This window comes from Ammospiza caudacuta, chromosome 16, assembly GCF_027887145.1.
Source record: "Ammospiza caudacuta isolate bAmmCau1 chromosome 16, bAmmCau1.pri, whole genome shotgun sequence".
Classification (NCBI taxonomy): domain Eukaryota; kingdom Metazoa; phylum Chordata; class Aves; order Passeriformes; family Passerellidae; genus Ammospiza; species Ammospiza caudacuta.
This window is the reverse complement of record NC_080608.1, coordinates 12,339,591-12,358,222: the sequence shown is the minus strand read 5'-3', so window position 1 is coordinate 12,358,222 and position 18,632 is coordinate 12,339,591. Positions and strand designations below refer to the sequence as shown.

At 58.1% G+C, this 18,632-nt stretch overlaps 1 protein-coding gene across 2 annotated transcripts; it reads left to right on the top strand.

Moving 5' to 3' along the window:
- The first annotated feature begins 2,320 nt into the window (after window positions 1-2,320).
- On the top strand, window positions 2,321-18,173 carry ANXA6 (annexin A6). Of its 2 annotated transcripts, none has more exons than XM_058815425.1 (25): window positions 2,321-2,419; window positions 4,688-4,746; window positions 7,256-7,340; window positions 7,586-7,680; window positions 7,839-7,952; window positions 8,059-8,149; window positions 8,262-8,341; window positions 8,418-8,474; window positions 8,622-8,715; window positions 8,797-8,892; window positions 9,140-9,198; window positions 9,454-9,576; window positions 9,757-9,815; window positions 10,234-10,309; window positions 11,194-11,275; window positions 11,510-11,604; window positions 12,007-12,120; window positions 12,533-12,623; window positions 13,011-13,090; window positions 13,285-13,338; window positions 15,959-16,055; window positions 16,357-16,452; window positions 16,735-16,793; window positions 17,482-17,604; window positions 17,881-18,173. In XM_058815425.1, the coding sequence occupies exons 2-25, from the start codon at window positions 4,729-4,731 to the stop codon at window positions 17,938-17,940; spliced, it is 1,998 nt and encodes a 665-aa protein (XP_058671408.1). In that variant the 5' UTR covers window positions 2,321-2,419; window positions 4,688-4,728; the 3' UTR covers window positions 17,941-18,173. The 2 variants fall into 2 exon arrangements, with proteins under 2 accessions (XP_058671408.1, XP_058671409.1); XM_058815426.1 differs by lacking the exon at window positions 2,321-2,419 and adding an exon at window positions 2,787-2,855.
- Window positions 18,174-18,632: the final 459 nt, after the last annotated feature.

Here is an 18,632-nt window from a genome sequence, read left to right as displayed (position 1 = left end):
TAATAGGCTCAGAGGTATTATTGAGGGGGTTTAATTCACTTTTCCAAGCTCCCTGGGCAGGTAGAAAGAGGAACTCTTTCCCTCTTTCCCTGCTTCTTGCCCCGGGACCCAAATCTCAGTCTGTGGACCTGCTTTTGGAGGAAATTCAGGCAGAGAGGAGCAGTAGTAACAAGGCTGGGTTGGGGCTTAAAGGTGCACATTTCAGTTTGTGAAGCTGCTTTTGGAGGAAATTCAGGCGGAGAGGAGCAGTAACAAGGCTGGGTTGGGGTTTAAAGGTGCACATTTCAGTTTGTGAAGCTGCTTTTGGAGGAAATTCAGGCGGAGAGGAGCAGTAACAAGGCTGGGTTGGGGTTTAGGGGTGTGTGCTCCTACAGCTATGACTGAGCCCAGCAGCCCCTGGGGAACACAGAGGGAGGTGAAATGGATTGCAGCAGCAAGGCACAGGAGCACAGACCCAGCTCCATGGGATGTCTGCAGCAGAATGTCCAGCTGAAACTCCCCAAAGCAAAATCCTGGGGCTGCTTGCACTTCTCTGGGATCTGGGCATTCCTGGGGTGCAGCTCACAGGGGCTGAGCAGAGGAGGGCAAGCAGGGCAGGGGTAAATCCAGGGCTGGGTTTAATGAGGGCACAGGGCTGTGTGGGTGGGGGTCCCAGGTGAGGTCCCTGGGACCAGAAGGGCACATGAGTGTCCTTGGGCACCAGCACAGCTGCTCTGCACTGCTGCTCCTGGCAAGGAGAGGCCATGGAGGAGGTGATGGGGTGACCTGGTTGGTCATCAGCATCCTGGGAGAAGAAGACCAAGTCTGGGCTCTGAGGAGGTGTTTTGGTGTGAGGAGCTAACTTTAATTTTATTGTAGATAGCACTCAGACTGGGTCTGCTTACAGTATTTTGAGACAAAAACCTCTCAGGCTGTGGCTCAGCCCATCCTCTGGCTTTCAGCTTGCAAGGAGCAGAGGAAGGGAGTGGGAGCCATGGAGGAGGAAAGCAAGGAAGGATCCAGAGCACCCAAAGCATAGAGGTACACTCTGTCCTGGCTCTGTGAGGCAGCCCCATATCCAGAGACCCTGTGAGCACCTCTGGGGCAGGGGGGCTCAGCACACAAGCCAGGGAGAGCAGGGCTGTTGTCCCACACTGCAGCACAGCCTGAACAAAGCCGTGCTTGTCTCCCACGCCATCTCACATGAGCGAGGTCTCCAGATACCAGTGCCAGCCCTGGGGAACATTGCTCTGAGGGGAAAACAGGGCAGGAAGGAGCAGCCAGTGCTGGGAGGCCGTGAGGGTCTCACGCTGCCAGGGGAGCACAGCCCTGTGGCTGCATGCCAGCCATCCTGGGGGCTGTGCTGCCCCACACAGGCAGGGCTGAGCAGCTCAGCTGCCTTGAGAGACGCCCAGGCCAGTGGGTACCACCAGGGCTGGGATGCCCGAAAGGTTACACACCAGCAGCCTTCAGCATTTCCAGGAGTCCCTTGGGGTTTTCTGCTCTGGCTGGTGTCACACAGCACCGCCCGTGGCTCCAGGGACGCCCCGTCAGCTCCTCCAGCCCTGCCACTGGCTGGGTGGTGGCAAAGAAGGTTAAACGTGGGTGAGGCGGGGAAGGAAACGGCCTCAGGGCAGTGCAGGCAGCGGTACAGCCTGCCAGGAGCATCCTGGAGAGCCTCAGCCTGCATCTCATCCCTGTCTGCAGCACGGGAAGAGAAGATTGGGGGCAAAGCCAGCTCATCATTCCAGCCCGCGTCCTGTCCTGTGGGTGCTCATTGCAGAGCCTTGGTCAGCACCTCCCTCCTGAAACGGGTCCTGGGGGACCAAGGTCAGGCCGTTTGTCCCTCCTCAGACTCCTGCAGAGAGTCAGGGACAGACATTTCCCAGCGGTGAGCAGGGAAGGGGTGATTTGGGATGATTTGGGGTGATTTGGTGCGGGACGAGCTGGCTGGCTGGCGGCAGGGCCGGGAGGCACTGGGGTACCCTGCGCCTGGCAGGAAACCACAGCCGGGGGGACAGGAGGGTGACATTTCCTTGCGCTGAAATGCAATCACCGGCATTGCCTGGCAGTGTGCGTGTGGCACCGAGCCACCGCTGCTGGCACAGCGCCCCGCACACACCAGCGGGGCTCTGTGCCAGGAGACCCCCATTCCCCGCAGCAGGGCGACTTTGCGGGTGGCACCGGGGGCCGCCGCCCCGCGGGTGATTTTGCGGGTGATTTTGCGGGTGATTTTGCGGGGGTGACATTGCGCGCCGCGGGCTGAGCTCTGGCACGGCACCGGCGGTGGGATGTGGCCGTGGCAGGCGGGGACAGGGGGCGGTGACGCTGTGGCCGTGAGGAAACAGCTGCTGGCCAAGGACGAGCGCTCGGCCCCGCGCACAGCCCGAGCGCGGCCGCGGCTCCTGCGAGCGCACCCGGCGAGAGCTCCGCGCTGCCGGTCAGTGCCCGCCCGGGCCGGGGCACCGCGGCTGCGGGGCGGGGGTGCGGGGCGGGGTGCCCGACCGGGACGGGCACTTTTTACCGCAATGGCCTGGGGGGAGGAAAGTCGTGGAAAGCCTTGGCTGGGCTGGGCGGTGAGCTGCGCGAGGGGAGGCTCCATCCAAGGGGTGGCTGTAGGGGGAATCCCTGGGGTTTTTATATTTATGAAAAATCTTTCCTTCCTGACAAACCGCGGGGGCTGCGCTGCCGGTGCTGCTTTCTGAGGTGGGGGCTGCGGGCCCCGCTGGGTGTGTCCCGGCCGGGATGCGCCTCAGTCCGTCCGGGCTTTGGTGCTGCGGCGGCTGCGGAACCGCCCATCCCTCCTGCCCTCCTTCCAGCGGGATCCAGGCTGGGGAGGGTTCCCCCCGCTTTGGTACCCACCAAGCTGTGCACAGGTAAAGGCAGCCCACAGCAGCCCCGGGGCCCGGAGCTCCTCAAGGCCTGGAGGCTTTTGGCAGTGGGGTGGGGCAGGGCATTTTGGGGAAGCCCTGTCGGGAGGATGGTCCGGTATTTATAACCCGGGGGAGCTCCCTTTGCTCCAGGACAGGGGGTGGCGGGGCGCTGGGTGTTGTGGCTCTATGCTGGGGGAGCCCCCTAAGCCAGTCGGGCTCTTGGGGTGCAGCCCTGAGATCACAGCTCTGGGGGGGCTTTGGGGAGCCTGGAGGGGTGCACTGCTGGCAAAACAAGCTTCCATAGAGGCTGTGTGCATCACTCAGGACTTCCCACGGGATCCCCATAACCCACATGTCTCGGTTGTTGGGTGGGGGGCAGGTGTACCCCCATGCTGCCCGATGGACGGGCTGTGTTTGTGCGGGGATTTTCCCGGGCTGCTCTCCCGGGATCCGCGGAGGTGTCACCAGCAGCGGGGACAGGGACGGGACACTACAAGGACAGGTCGGGGACTGGGTGTGGTCGGCGATTCCCCAGCGCTGCCGAGATGAGCTGGGTGTTCTCAGCCCCGCTGCCACATGCATGGAGTGAGGGAGCGGGGCTGTGCCATGCTGGGATTTCCCCATGCCCAGAAGGTTTCACAGGCTCCAGAGGGGCATTACCAGGCTGCTTGTGCGGGGTGGGACCCCTTGGCACCCACCCACCATCCGCAGTGCGGCCCCACCGCCTGCGGGACATGTGGGGCTGTCCCCGGCCCGCACCACGGGAAGGGGCGAGGCTCACACCCTCCCCGGCTGGAGGCGAAAGGGGAGGTGAAAGCAGCTCCGCGTTTCTGCAAAACTCTCTCCCCTCAAGCACGGAGCCTGTGGGTGCTTTTGGAAGCTCCCTGTGCCCAGGCAGGGACACCCAGCTGCACAGATGGTGGCAGGGCTGGGTCTCCCCTTGCAGGCATGTGCAGCCAAGGCATGGGAAGTTCATGTGATTTCTCCTGCCCGCTCCATGGCATGAAACCGAACTCCTGTGGGTCAGAAATCCCCCGGGGTGGCCCTGCTCTGCTCTGCTCTGCATTTTTCTGCAACGTGTCTCAGAGGGAGGGTGAAGGAGCCAGGCGGGGCCTCAGCTGACGCTCAGCGGTTCATTCATGGCCGGGCTCCATTTTCCAGCTGTTTTTTTCCCTCTACCAGCTTCTTCTGGAGCAAATGGCGCTGCTGGGGGACTTTCTCTGGGAGGGTGAGAGAGCCCACACCGCAGTGGGCTGCAGTTATAAATGGTGCTGGTGTTAGAAAACAACCTGCGAGTTACCCTGGAAACCCAGCTGTGTTTCCTGGTCTCCAAGGATGTGTGGGACCGGTGGTGGCCTTGATGGCTGCACAGAAACTCAGATAACAGCTCTGGGGATGTTGTGGGGGCTGCCCAGCAACACGAGACAAGGAAATGTCCCCAGCAGCTGCTGAAGCTGGGATGGCCCCAGGGCTTGGGGCTGCAGGGGAGCAGGAGGGACATTGAGGGGTGCAGGGAGAAGCCCAGCCCTGCAGAGGATGCTCGGCCTGTTTCCACGTATTCAGCACATTTTTCTCCTCTGGTTTCTCTTGGTACTGACAGGAAACTGTGCAGGCTCTGCTCTGCCCCTGGCCTGTGGGGTGCCCTCAGTGCCAGATACCAAAGGCTCAGTAACCACAGGGTGGCTGTGCAAAGCCAGCAAAGCCCCTCTCCCTGATCCATCCTGCAGCACCTGGCAGTGAGAGAGCACCCCAGGAGAGAGCAAACCCTCCCTTGACTCACCCAGCCTGCAGAGAGGGGCCTTGGCTCACACTGACCTCTCTGTTCCCTTCCACAGCTCCTCCCTGCCCTCACGCCAGTGGTTTCCAGCTCTGAATCATGGCACCCCAAGGAAAGGTAAGGGTGACCTCCCCAGGGCAGGGCTGGGCCCAGGGCAGCCCCCAGGGCTGGGGCAGTGTCTCCAGCAGCAGCAGCAGGGATGGGGTGATGTGCATGGACACTGTGCTGCCCAGAGCCTGTTTACATTCCTGCCTCTCCAGCCAGTGCTGTCTGGATGTGATGCAGATGGGGAAAGTGCTGGGCTGGGGAGCAAGGACAGCAAGGAGCAAAAATCCTTTTGGGACCACAGTGGGATGGGGAGGAGAAGCAGGGCCGTGGGAAGGGGAGGAGAGGAGATGTTGCACTTGGGATTTGGGCATTTGATGGACAAAACTCCTGCCTGAGCACGCTGCAAGGCATGCAGCCCTGTTTGGGCCTTTCCCCTCTCCCAGCCTGGATTATTTCCCACTCCAGGCTGGTGCAGTGTGGCAGCTGTGTGAGCAGGTGCTCCCCTGCAGCCAGGAAAACATCTCGGTGTGGGTGGAAGCCCTGCCTGGATGGGCAGGCGTGGCTGGCTCGGTGCAGCCTGCCTGCTGCCAGGGGAGGAGTCCAGCCCAGAGCCTCCTTCTGCTCTGCTGGGGCCAGGCTCTGCTTCCCATCCCCTGGAGAAATCCAGCAATCATTCCCTCCCGCCTTACTACCCAAAGCTTCCTGCCCAGCTAAGGCAGTGGTTGCTCTGGGTGGGGAAACTGAGGCACAATGCAGCATTTTCCTGCAGCAGCCCAGGACCCCGAGCAGCCATGGGGTGGGAGAGAGCAAAGCCACGCTGGGAATTTCGCTTCCACCCTCCTGGCCCCAGTGTGGCTTATTTTTAGCTGGGAGGTCCTGGACAGGCCAGGATGACTCAGAGGCTGGAGGAAGGGAGGCAGGAGGCCCCTGGCAGCTGAAACAGCACGGAAAGGGGGAAGGGGGTATGAGGAGTATGCGGTGAGCAGGATGCTCTTTCCATCCCAGCTGATGTTCCCACACTTGCCTGGGGCTCATTCCCACACAGAATGCCGGGAGTGTGGGGTGATGCAGAGAGCACTGAGCTCCTGCCTCAGTTTCCCTTGCTCCAGCAAGGCAGGCAGCTCATGCTTTGATGGCTCAGCAGGCAGGAACATAGCCCTGCTCTTCTTCTCCATTTAACCAAAGCAAATATCTTGACTTTCCAATACCCCCCAGCCACCCTTGTCCACTCCTGCTGCCTCCAGGCACCTCCTTTGCCTTGCAATTTATTTCCATGCCTGTAAGGCATGTGTGTGGGAGCAGCTTGTGCCAAGCCAGGAGGGTCTGGGAGCTGCTGGGAAGTGGGGCTAAATGCAGCTCTCCTGATGAATCACCTGCAATACGATCTGTCCCGTGCCTGCCTGGTTCCCTGGAAGGGCAACATCTCCTCTTGGGGACACCAGTGCCAGCAGCTCCTCCCAGGAGGGCCTGTGGGATGTGCCCAGCTTCTCTCTGGAGAACAGGAGGAGAGAGGCTGGTTTGTTTGTGAAGGTGCTGGGGGGATGTGCAGCAGAGCTGCTGTGACATTAGGATGGGAGCCAGGAGAGCTGCCCTGAGTCCATCTCCTTGGGCTCATTCCTGGAGGCACTTCCTGGGTCAGGGACATTGATGCCCATCTTCTCTGAGGATATGCTGGCTTTAGATGTCCATGCTGGCAGCAGGCCTGGGCCTTTGTGCAGCTCCTGAGATCTTCAGGAAGCCGTGCAGCAGATCCTGAGCAGATGAGCCCAGGGAGGTGCACAGAGCCAGCAGAGCCAAGGGAGGATGCTCAGTTTCCCTGAGTGCTGACACAGCTGACAGCCCCAGCTCAGCTCCCTCCTGTTTGTCAGCATGACAGCTAAAGAAATGCTGCTGCTCAGTTCTCCCCACTCTGTGCCTCTGGTGGGGATGTATCCAGTTCCTCACGTGGGGCCAGGATGGTTTCACCTCTGCTTTCACCCAGGGTAGTGCTGATCTCATTCAGGCTCCTGTGGGGTGAATTCCCTGAACAAAGCTGACCTGGGAAGGGGGATTTTAGTCCCTCCTTTTTCCTGAGCTCTCTGGAGGTGTCATTCCTGGGCAGTCTGGAAGTGGCTGAAGAGCAGATAGAAGTGGCTCATATCAACCCCCAGGATCCCTCAGGCTCTCAGGAAAGCCTTTCCCAGTACCCAGGGTCTCTGCTCCAGCCCCTTGGATCAGCCTGGGCCCCATGGCAGTGCATGCTGGAGCAGGACACGCTGTTGGCAGCTCTGGTGCTTCCCAGAGTTTTCCATTTAGCAGCCCATTTCTGCCTGTAATTTTGTCTCATCCTCAGCATCCAAAGTGGTTGGTTCCTTGCTCGCAACAGGCAGTGGAAAATTAATTCCCTCTGTAGGGAGAGTAAACAAGAAAGGGAACAACTGCAGAGGAAAACAATTGTTTATGTCTGAGCTTGAGCTTTGCTTTGGGCAACCTGAGCCATAAAGGATCTGACCTCAGTCCTGCTCAGCTTCAATTTCTCCTTCCCCCATCCCACTGAGGCTGCTCCTTCCTCTTGTACCTTCTCCCTCCTTTCCCACAGGTCTACAGGGGCTCAGTGAAGGATTTCCAGGGCTTTGATGCCAACCAGGATGCAGAGGCCTTGTACAATGCCATGAAGGGATTTGGTATGGATGCTCCTCAGACTGTCCCAGGGCTACCCCTGGTGTCCCTTTTTCCTTGGTGTCCCTTTTTCCCTGGTTGACCCTTGCATGGCTGGGTGTCCGCATCCCTTCCCCTCTCAGCTGACTGACTCTCCTGGTTTCCTCTCCTCCCTGGAGTCAGCTTGGCTCTGCTTGTCCTCCCAGCCCCAGCTCCAGAGCAGCTCTGGGCACAGCAGGCTGGCTGTGGTGACTCCTGGCTCTCCCCACAGGCAGTGACAAGGAGGCCATTCTCGACCTCATCACCTCCAGGAGCAACAAGCAGCGGGTGGAGATCTGCCAGGCCTACAAGTCCCTCTATGGGAAGGTAAGGCCAGGAACACTCCCTGGCCCTTGGCCCCACTGCAAACACAAATGGCCAGGGCTGCCACCCCCCAGCCCATGCAGGGACCCACCACTCCCTGGAGCCACTCAGAGATGCTGTGGAGCAGAGGATCCCCCAGCTCCTTTCTCCCCCTCCTCCAGGACCTGATTGCAGACCTGAAGTACGAGCTGACGGGGAAGTTTGAGCGGCTGATCGTGAGCCTGATGCGGCCCCCAGCCTATGGAGATGCCAAAGAGATCAAAGATGCCATCTCGGTGAGGAAGGGGTGGGCACCCTCCCAGGGGTGGGCACGCTGCCCAGGGCCCCTCTGAGGGCACCCCAGCCAGCCCAGGGCTCATGGGGCTGTGTCTGTGCCTGCAGGGCGTCGGCACAGATGAGAAGTGCCTCATTGAGATCCTGGCCTCCCGCACCAACCAGGAGATCCATGACCTGGTGGCTGCCTACAAAGATGGTGAGGGCTGAGAAAGGGAAGGGGCTGCCCTCTGTCCCCTTGGGCCACAAAAAGGGCAGAAGTGAAGGGATCCAGGGCTCCAGGCCTGACCTCTTCCTTCCTCTTCCACCAGCCTATGGGAGAGACCTGGAAGCTGACATAGTTGGAGACACATCAGGCCACTTCAAGAAGATGCTTGTTGTTCTGCTTCAGGTATGTCCATCTGTCCAGCATCTGCAGGTGGTGGGTGCCTGTACCCTGCAGGGCTGAGCCCATCTCTCTCCCACAGGGTGCCAGGGAAGAGGACGATGTGGTGAGCGAGGACTTGGTGGAGCAGGATGCCAAGGTGAGCCTTGGTGGGTCGCTCTGATAGGTGGTATCTGGGCAGGGATGGGGCTGGTGCACTGGGACATCTGGATTTAGGCTGCAAAAGGTGGGTGGGTGCCAAAGGAGCACCCTGAGTCAGGCTGTGCCACCTTCCCCATCCCACCAGGACCTGCTGGAAGCTGGGGAGCTGAAATGGGGCACAGATGAGGCCCAGTTCATCTTCATCCTTGGCCGGAGGAGCAGGCAGCATCTCCGCCTGGGTGAGCATCACCTGCAAGCTCAGGGTGGCCTGAAGGTGCCTTGGCAGCTTCTCCAGGCATCTCCTTGCTCTCATCCCACAGTCTTTGATGAATATCTGAAGATTGCTGGGAAGCCCATAGAGAGGAGCATCCGGGGGGAGCTCTCTGGTGACTTTGAGAAGCTGATGTTGGCTGTGGGTAAGCCAGCCCCACATGGGGATCCTGCAGAAACACAGCACTACCCTTCCTGGGCTGGGAGGGCTCAGCACAGGGGCCAGCAGGGTCAGGGCTGTGGCTGTACCTGGTATCTGGGAGCTCAGGGAGGCTCCTTCAGGATGGGTGGGGATGCTGGATGTGGTTCCCATGGGGTGTGGGTGCTCAGAGGTTGGGGGCACTGGTGAAGCTGGCTGCTGGCATCCCTCACCACACCTCAATTTCCCTGCAGTGAAGTGCATCAGGAGCAAAGCAGAGTATTTTGCTGAAAGGCTCTACAAGGCCATGAAGGTGAGTGTATTTCCCCTTATCTACAGGTCCCCAGCATTGCAGGGTCCCCTTGCCATGGGGTGCTGCTGGAGAGCAGGGTGACACAGGTCCATGAAGGCAGGACTTAGGTGACCTGGGGTCTCTGCGCTTCCCTCCAAAGGAGTTATTCCTTCAGAGCAAGGGCTGGCTGGAAATCAGATAGAGGGTCCCACATGTGATGGGCTGAGCAGAGTTACTGGGCCATCCCAGGCTTGATGTGGGGCTGGTCCATTGCAGGGTCTGGGCACCAGGGACAACACTCTGATCCGCATCATGGTGTCGCGCAGCGAGATCGACATGCTGGACATCCGGGAGGTGTTCAGGACCAAGTATGAGAAATCTCTCTACAACATGATAAAGGTAAGTGCTGGGGGTCCCTGCTCACCCTCCAAGCAGCTGCTGCTGCTGCCTCCCTCATGATGCCAGCACCCCTGGGAGGGCTGTGCTGGGTTCAGGGAGATCCCTCTCCATAAGCCCATCCCATGGCACTACCTTGTTTTTACCTACTGCATGGTCCTCTGTCTCCATCTGCTTTTCCAGGAGGACACGTCTGGGGAGTACAAGAAGGCTCTGCTGAAGCTGTGTGGAGGGGATGATGAGTAAGACCACCTGTCACCCCCCTTTGTCCCTTTTTGTTCCCTTGGTGCTGGGTACAACATCTGGGTCAGAGCCTGGTGGAGCACCTGGACCAGCAGCACCCACAGTGACTGTGGTTTGGTACAGGGGGCCCTGTGGCCCCTGTGCATGGCCAGCCACAATGTCATGGTCCCTTTTTGGCACATGGGAGCCCTGCAGAGCCTCCCTGGAGGGAGGATGCTCTAGTGGGGGAGGTTGGGATTCACCACACATTTCCTCCCATTCCCACTCATCCAGCCCCACAGCAAGCACCTGGTTCCTGCCCCTGTGCCCAGTGGATACAAAACACCCCTCGTGGAGGAGCAGGACAGGGTGAGGGGGGCTGCTGGCAGGTGCAGGCCCCCATGGCTCACTGTCCCCTGTCCTTGCCCTTCGTTGCAGTGCTGCAGGTGAGTTCTTCCCCGAGGCGGCGCAGGTGGCCTATCGGATGTGGGAGCTTAGTGCGGTCAAAGTAGAGGTCAGCACCCACCCCTGCACCCCTGTGTGCTGCCTGCCAGCTTGGGAACCCCTGGCTGCTCCTCTCTGCCATGGGGCACAGCCAGCCCCACTCCTCTGCTCTGACTCTCGCTCCCTGGCTTCTCTCGGTGCCATTCTCTGGTTTTGGGGTATGAGGTTGGCAGGATGGAACCATGGCAGGGCTGGCTGCCCCCCGAGGTCTCCACTAACCCCCTCCTCTCTCTGAGGCCTTCCTCCCTTGGGGCAGTGGGTCCTGCATGTCTCTGCAATGCATCACATGCAGCCCTGGCTCCAGTGCCCACCAAAGAACTCCTGCCCCCTGGGGCAGCCCAGAGCTGGCCAGGGCATGGCTCCATATGGGGAGTGGCAACCTGCCTGCAGCTGAAACTCCCACAAAAGGGTGCTCTGGGATGTGCAGAAAATACACCCTGAGCCCTACATGAACACTCTGAGGATGGAGATGTGTTTGGAGCATAGGGACACTGAAGGATAGAACTGTAGGGCAGGAGTGGGCAACCTTTTAGTGACTCCTCCTCTCTCTCTCAGTGACATGGCCAGCCCAGGCTGAGATGTTCCAGGCTAGGGCAGGCAGGTGTAACACTGGGTAGGACACTGAGGCTCCAGGGACTGTCTTTTGCTGTCCTCTTCCTGCACTCTGCTGGTCTGGCTATGGTTTGCCCCTTAATGGAAGGGGTGACAGTGGTGGGGAGATCCTCACTGATCCCCAGGTGCTTGCACTAACACAGAACCTGCTTTGGCCTCAGCTTGCTGGGTGGCACCTTCCCTCCTCTCCATCTCTCCTTCTCTCCATCTCTCCATCCCTTCATCCCTTCCTCCCTCCCTCTCATCCTGAGGGTGACCATGGCCCCCTCTCTGCACCCACAGCTGCGAGGAACCGTGCAGCCTGCAGGAGACTTCAATGATGATGGTGATGCACAGGTGCTGAGGAAGGCCATGAAGGGCCTGGGTAAGTGGGGACCGTGACTTTGGGCCCTTCCTGCTGCTCCTCAGCAGCTCCTGGGGCACAGAATCCATCCTGGCCCACACAGGGCTGCATGGACGCCCCAGGGGGAATAGAGACTGTGGGAGTTCTCCCTTTCCTGTCTACCCAGTTTGCGGGGGTGGTGACGTGTCCGTGATCAGGAGTGACACAGTGTGGCTCTGCTGTCAGTGACATGGTGTGGCTCTGCTGTCCTTGCAGGCACGGATGAAGGAGCCATCATAGAGGTGGTGACCAAGAGGAGCAACGCACAGAGGCAACAGATCATAAAGGCTTACAAGGCTCATTATGGCAGGGTACTGCAGCCTCCATCCCACCCTGCTTCCTCCTGCCCACATCCTGCCCCCTCCCACAGGGAGATCAGCCCCTCACTGGAAGGAATCCTGCCCAGGGAGCAGTGGGCAGCTGGGGCACACCCACATGCCCTGGCATGGCTCCCCCAAGGAAAACAGTTGTCACAGCAGCCCAAGCGAGGGTGTCCCTTCCCCTTCCCTTGTCCCATCCCCAGCTCTGCACAGAGAACTCCAGAGCCAGAATCTCCCCAGAGCCACCCAAATATGTGACTTCACACTGCCCCAAGGGTTTTCACACATGTCTCCAATCCCTCACCTCTCCTCCCCTTTTTTTCTCTCATGTTGCCTCAACTGGTCCATCCCTGCAGAAGCAGCTGGGGACTGAACTCTCAAATGCTTTTGCAGGACCTATTGGCAGACCTGAAGTCTGAGCTGTCGGGCAGCTTGGCCAAGCTGATCCTCGGGCTGATGCTGACACCGGCTCAGTACGATGCCAAGCAGCTGAGGAAGGCTGTGGAGGTAATTGTCACACTGCTGGTGGGCCAGAGTTGTCAATGCCCACAGCTTCACGTGCCCCAGGGTCTCTCTCTTATGGAGAAGAAAATATCAGCATGAGAACAAAGACCTGGTTTGCACTCAAGACTTGCATGCCTCTTTGCAGCCCAGCATGCTCAGCCAGCTGGCAGCTATTGGAGAGCCAGGGCAGGGACAAACCAGTGACATGCACTGCTATCCACCAGTCACACCAGCTGGTACCCCACCAGCAGTGTACTTGCACTTTTCCATGTTGATTCCTACCAGCCCATTTGCTGGGCATAGACTTTTGCCACATGGTTTCTGGACCCCTCCTTGCCTGGCACTGCAGGGCAGTGCCATCCTGTCCCCATTTGGTGTTGGCACCTGCAGCACCCACCATGGCTCTCTCTTCCAGGGGGCTGGCACAGATGAGAGCGTCCTCATCGAAATCATGGCCACGCGGAACAACCAGGAGATCAGGGCTATCAACGAGGCCTATCAGGAAGGTAGGGCACAGGAGGGACAGGGGAGCACCCAGGTGCTGGGCACAGAGCACCCTGTGCAAGGTCCTTCCAGAGCCCCGGCAAAGTTTTGTCTCTGGGTTGGGTCTGTGGCTTGGTCCTCGCCTCTCTCCATCTCATGGTGACATGTCCCAGCTCTGCCATCAGTGTCTCCTTCCCTGAGAGCTCTTTCACAATGATCCTATTTCCTCCAGAGTACCTAGAGAAGAGCTGTGCTTATGCTCAGGGCATTAGAGCTGCTGGGGTGATCCCTTCTTCCCTGGGTTTGAGTTCAGCATCTGCTTAGCCCTGCTTCCCATGGAGATCATGGGGACAACAGGCACTGGTGGGTGGGAATCTGAGCTGCAGGGCTCAGCCATCCCTTCTCCACAGCCTACCACAAGAGCCTGGAAGATGACCTGAGCTCTGACACATCGGGGCATTTCAAGAGGATTCTCGTCTCCCTGGCTCTGGTAAGAGCAGCTCTTACTGGGAATTCTCCTTTCCCTGCCACAGGCAGTGCTGGGGGTCTGGAAGGAGTGGCTGGAGGGACACAGCATCCCTGCCTGGCTGGGCAGTGCTGCTGGACTGTCTGCCACCCCCTCACGTGGGGCTCTTCCAGGAGATGTCCCCTCTCCATCTCCATCATTTTTGTATCCAACCGCAGGGCAACCGTGACGAAGGACCAGAAAACCTCACCCAGGCACACGAAGATGCCAAGGTAAGACCCATACTGGCAGTGCTCTCATGGGCTTTGCATTAAAAAAAAGGAGAGGATGTTGCATGCCCTGGTCTGGAACTGACATTCTCAGGGAAGCAAATGCTGCTGGGCCAGGGTGTCTGTGAACTGCAGGGGGAGATGCCAGGTGAAATGACACCCTTGGAAGTAAAGCTCCCATACCTGATTCCTAAAGCTCTGCTGCTCCGTGCATGGGGAAAGCAGCCCCAGGGAGTTCCCCCCCTGTAGGCTGCAGAGCTGCCACTCTGTGGTTCAGTAACACACACTGATGCTGAAATTTGAGTTTCAAACACAGCTTTGGGCCGGTCTGTAGGAGCCACCCACCTCTGTGTGTTGTGCAGGGAGCAGCCCTGACACACTGGGGTGCTCCACACTTCTCCTGGTGTGGTGAGACACAACTGGAGGGAGAAGGCTGAGCAACCAGAAGCAGTGCAGGGACGTGTGGGGGCCATTCCCTGGCTGAGCTCCTGGTCCCAGGAGACCTGTGACCCACGGGCTGTGTCCCCTGAGTCCCTGCTCCTCAGGGCTGCATCTTTTCTGTAAGGGGCTGGGAAGATCTGTGCAGGGTCCAACCTGAGATCTTGCTTGGCTGTGCTGTGCCAGCACTGGATGTTCCAATGCACAGGAGAGCAGCACAGCATTCCCAGCAGGGCTGCCACCAGCAGAGGGAGTGGATGCTGTACTGCCTGTGTCCCTATCCATGCACTGCCTGCACCCTGCCACACTCTCTGCCTGTGTCCCTGTCTGTGCACTGCTTGCACCCTGTCACACTCTGCCTGTACTTCTGCCCTGGCACTGCCTGCACCCTGCCACCCTCTCTGCCTGTACCTCTGTCCATGCACTGCCCGCACCCTGCCACCCTCTCTGCCTGTACTTCTGCTCCTGCCTTTTCGAGACTACCTAAAAACAGAGGCCAGACAAAATTAAGGGAATAAAAAGCAGTTATGTTTATTGAAGGGCCTTCAGGTACGTTTTGGGGCTACACCCAAAGTGGGTGACAGGTCAAAGGTTTTCATACTTTTATAAGTTTGCTCCATTTGCATATTAGGGGTTAATATTCCAATTACAGCTTCAGGTAATGAAGTCATTTACCCCAAGTTTGCTCCCCCTCAGCTCCCTTTTGTTTACATTTCGTGGGGCCTGAGACAATAAGGTGTCCTTGATTCCCACGCCTAGAGAGGAATTGTTTTGTCTGACTAAAATGGGAAAGCAGCAGATAATGGAGTTTAACTCTATATGGAGTTTAGAGTTATACACTAAGGCACTGCAGGATTACAAATACGTGAAAAATACAAAAGCTAAAATCCTAAGATATCACTGCCCATTCACTGCCTGCACCCCTGCTGCATGTTCTGCTGCTCACCTCCCCCTGCTGCACAGAGAGAGCCAGGGATGACATGCACAAGGACAAGCCAGCCAGGTGGCACCTGACCTGGCACCACACTTGTGTTCTGTCAGCATAGCTGCCCTTCCCCTCATCCCAATGGCAGAGGTGGGCTGGTGGAAGCCAGCCTAAAGCCAGGCAAGGATGCTCCAAGAGGAGCAACAGGCTGGCACCCAAGCTCCAGGGTTGGGGGATTCACTTTGTTTGGCAAAGACCACCCTCCCAAGGTCCTGGTGTAGAGGAGGAGGACACAGGTCCTGCTCATGGGGAAGCAGGAGACCTGGGGACAGGTAGTTTGAAGGGATTTTGCTAGACTTCCCTTGCTCTGTCAGCGAGTTATAAAAGTTGAGCAGCACCTTCTGACCCTGTTGTCTTCCTGTCTCTCTCTCTCCACCAGGTTATTGCTGAGACCCTGGTGAGTGCCTGCCTTTTGCTCCTCACCCTTCTGCACGTTTGAAGGGATGCTGCAGCCCTGGGGTGCAGGGCTGGGGCTGGGAATTGCAGCCCCACAAGCCAGGCCTTTCTGACCCCATGGGCTGTGCTCACTGGCTTGGGACTTCTGCATCAGGATAGGGGACAAGGGGACAGATGGGACCTGCAATGAGGGCACTTCCCTGCAGTGTGGGGCAGGAGAGGGAGAAAGGCACCTGCCCTGCCCCTGGGGACCAAGCCTGCCTGCTGCCTGCATGTGGGACCTGTGTTCCAGGCAGTGTGGGACTCAGGGCTGCCTTCCCTGGCTCCCCAAAAGTGGGCATTGGGGATGGGGTGACTTTCTCCTGCAATGGCCTAATGGATGAGATGAGCACAGCCTCCCACTGATGCCCACAGAGGAATGGCAGCCATTTCATTCATGGGCAGCACTGCTGTAGCCCAGGGTGGCTTCTGTATCTGGCAGCCCTGAATTTCCTCTTCAGGTGGTGTTGGTCACCCCTGAAACATCCTCCACAAAGGACAAAAAAAGTCTTAACCATGAGCATTGCGGAGCTTTTTCCATAAAAACTGGAACACATCTTTTCTTAGAGATAATCTCTGAGTATGCACCTTCACATCCATGCAGAGGAAATGCCTTTTTTAGCAGGAAAAATCCTCAGCTATTTTCCTGCTCATAATCTCTTTACAAAAGGGTTTCCAGTCAGGATTGGCTGTCCCAGGAAGAGCTTTTTGACACCTGTGTCCCTCTTTATTATGTCTCCATGTTCACTCTTTGTTCTCTCCCAGAAACTTGCTGATGTGTCCAGCAATGACTCCAGCGACTCCCTGGAGACCCGATTCCTCAGCATCCTCTGCACCCGCAGCTACCCCCACCTCCGCAGAGGTAGGATCACACTTCTCCATCAGCTGCAACACCAGTGCTTGGAATTGGGCTGGCTGGGAGATGGGGAGATGGGAGTCCCCTCAAGGCTGAGGGTGAGCCCTGTCTCCCCAGCTCTGGTGGGCATGAGGCAGTGGGAAGAGATGGTATGGCCTGGCATTTGAGGTGGCCTGTTGAAGTCACCCAAGCCTGCTCTGGTCCCACCTTGTCCAGAAGTCTCCAGAGCTGAGGCTCCAGTCTCTGGGGTGCCCAGGGCTGGGCTGGAGCAGCTCAGCAGTGGCCCCTTCCTCTCCCCCATGGCCAGTGTTCCAGGAGTTCATCAAGATGACCAACCACGACGTGGAGCACGCCATCAAGAAGCGGATGTCGGGAGATGTCCGTGACGCCTTCGTGGCCATCGGTCAGTGCTGCCTCTGCACAGGGCTCAAAGGGCAGGCAGCCCCTCCAGCTGGCACTGCCAAGGCAGGGGGGCACCAGATTCCTGCTGGGAATCTCCATGCTGGGCCATGGAGACTCCACTGGGGCATGGGGTTGGGGCACTTACGGGGTCCCTAGAGAGGGCCAGGCCTGCACCCTTGTACCAAGGAGGGCTTGTGGCTGAGACAGTGGTGCCACAGCTCCTTGCTGTGCTGTGTCCCCTGGGTGCCATGAACGCTCTTTCTGTCCCCTCTGTGTGTTGCAGTCCGGAGTGTGAAGAACAAGCCAGCTTTCTTCGCTGACAAGCTCTACAAGTCCATGAAGGTGAGGACAGACCCTGGTGGGGCTGGGCTGGGCTCCTTTGGGACTGTGCTTTAACCCCATGGAAGGGATGGGGTTTGTCTTCTGGCTGTCCCTGAGGGAGTAGGGAGGACTGGGCTCAAACCAACATCTGGGAGTATCAGGAGATGTGTCAGGCTGATGTCTTGCTGGCAGCAAGTCCAGCATATGTGCAAGGAGAGATCACAGAACAGTTAGGGCTGGAAGGGACCTTTAAAGGTGTCATCAAGTCCAATTCCCTGCAATAAGCAGGGAAGTCTTCAAGACTATTTAAGGCCCCATCCAACCTGAATGTTTCTGTAGAGGAGAGACCCACCACCTTTCTGGGAAACTTGTGCCAGTTTCACCACCCTCACTGCAAAAAATTTCTTCCTTGTAACTATTCTGAATCTTCTCTTTTAACTTAAAACCATCACCCCTTTTCCTATCACTACATTCACTGCTAAAAAGTTTGTCCCCATCTTTCTAAAGCCCCTTTTAAAGGTCTCTCCAGAGCATTCTCATCTTCAGGCTGAACAACTCCAGTTCCCTCAGCCTTTCCTCACAGGAGAGGTGTTCCAGACTCATTTTTGTGGCCTTCCTGTGGGCCACAGCTTGGACTGTGCTGGAGATGCCAGGAGCACCTGTGAGCCCCAGTCCCTACAGGGCTTTTTGTTGAAGCTCTCCCTTGCAGGGTGCCGGCACAGATGAGAGGACCCTGACCCGGATCATGATTTCTCGGAGCGAGATTGACCTGTTCAACATCCGGGGCGAGTTCATAGACCTGTTTGACAAATCACTGCACCACATGATTGAGGTGAGGGGACAGGGACATCCCTTCCTGGCACATCAGCTTGTCTGGCTGAGCTCTGGCCCTGAGCCATGAGTGGCACAAGGGCTGAGCATCACCTGGGCAGGGGGAACCTGCACCCAGCAGCCCCAGAGTTGGCTGGTCTGGGTCTAGAGAGTATGTGCTGGCATCTTCCACTGCTGCAGCGATGCCTGCAGGGTGTCCAGGACATGGAGCTGTGCCCAGCACCTGGAACCAGGCTTGCCCAGGGCTGGTTCTCTGACACAGCTCTCCCTCTTGCAGAAGGACACCTCTGGCGACTACCGCAAGGCTCTGCTGGCCCTGTGTGGTGGGGAGGACTAGGTGGCACCTGGGGCCCTTTGTGTCTGAGCCAGCACACAGCCACTGCCTTGATGTCACCGCAGCTTCAGGGGCTTCAGGGGACACTCAGTCCCCTCCGGAGAACAGCTCACTTTGCGCTGGAAAGCAGCACCACATTGCAAGCGGGGGAGTCTCGGGGAGGGGAGCAGAGGGGTCTGGGTAGGGAGATTGTCTGTCTTGAAGCAAAATAATTCATACCTGAACATGCCACTAAACCAAAGAATTTACCCAGATGGAAAAGACAATTTTAAATCTGATAAATAAAACCTCACTGTTGCTGACCCTGGGGCGAGAGCAGTTGACTTACTGGGGCGGGTTTGGGTGGGACTGGGAAGCCCTGGTGTCTCCTTGCTCCCGTAGGCAAACTCGGGTAAGAGCCCAGCCCCAGCTCCAGGGAGGGCCCTGAAGACACCACAAAACCTCTCTGAGCAAGCTTCTGCTGAGACAGGGACTGAAAATGCATGTGGGGCTGGCAGCAGTGCAGGGACTTCACCAAGGGCTTCACTTCATGCCTCTGAAAATCCCCAGCAGGGTTCATGCCGTTGTGTGGATGATGCTTTCATAAACCAGAGATACAAATCAGACTTGATGGCATCCACCCGTCCTCACACGCGGTTTCCTGTGCTTTCAAGCTGCTGAAGAAGCAGTAGAAAGGCACATGCCATACAGGCTAC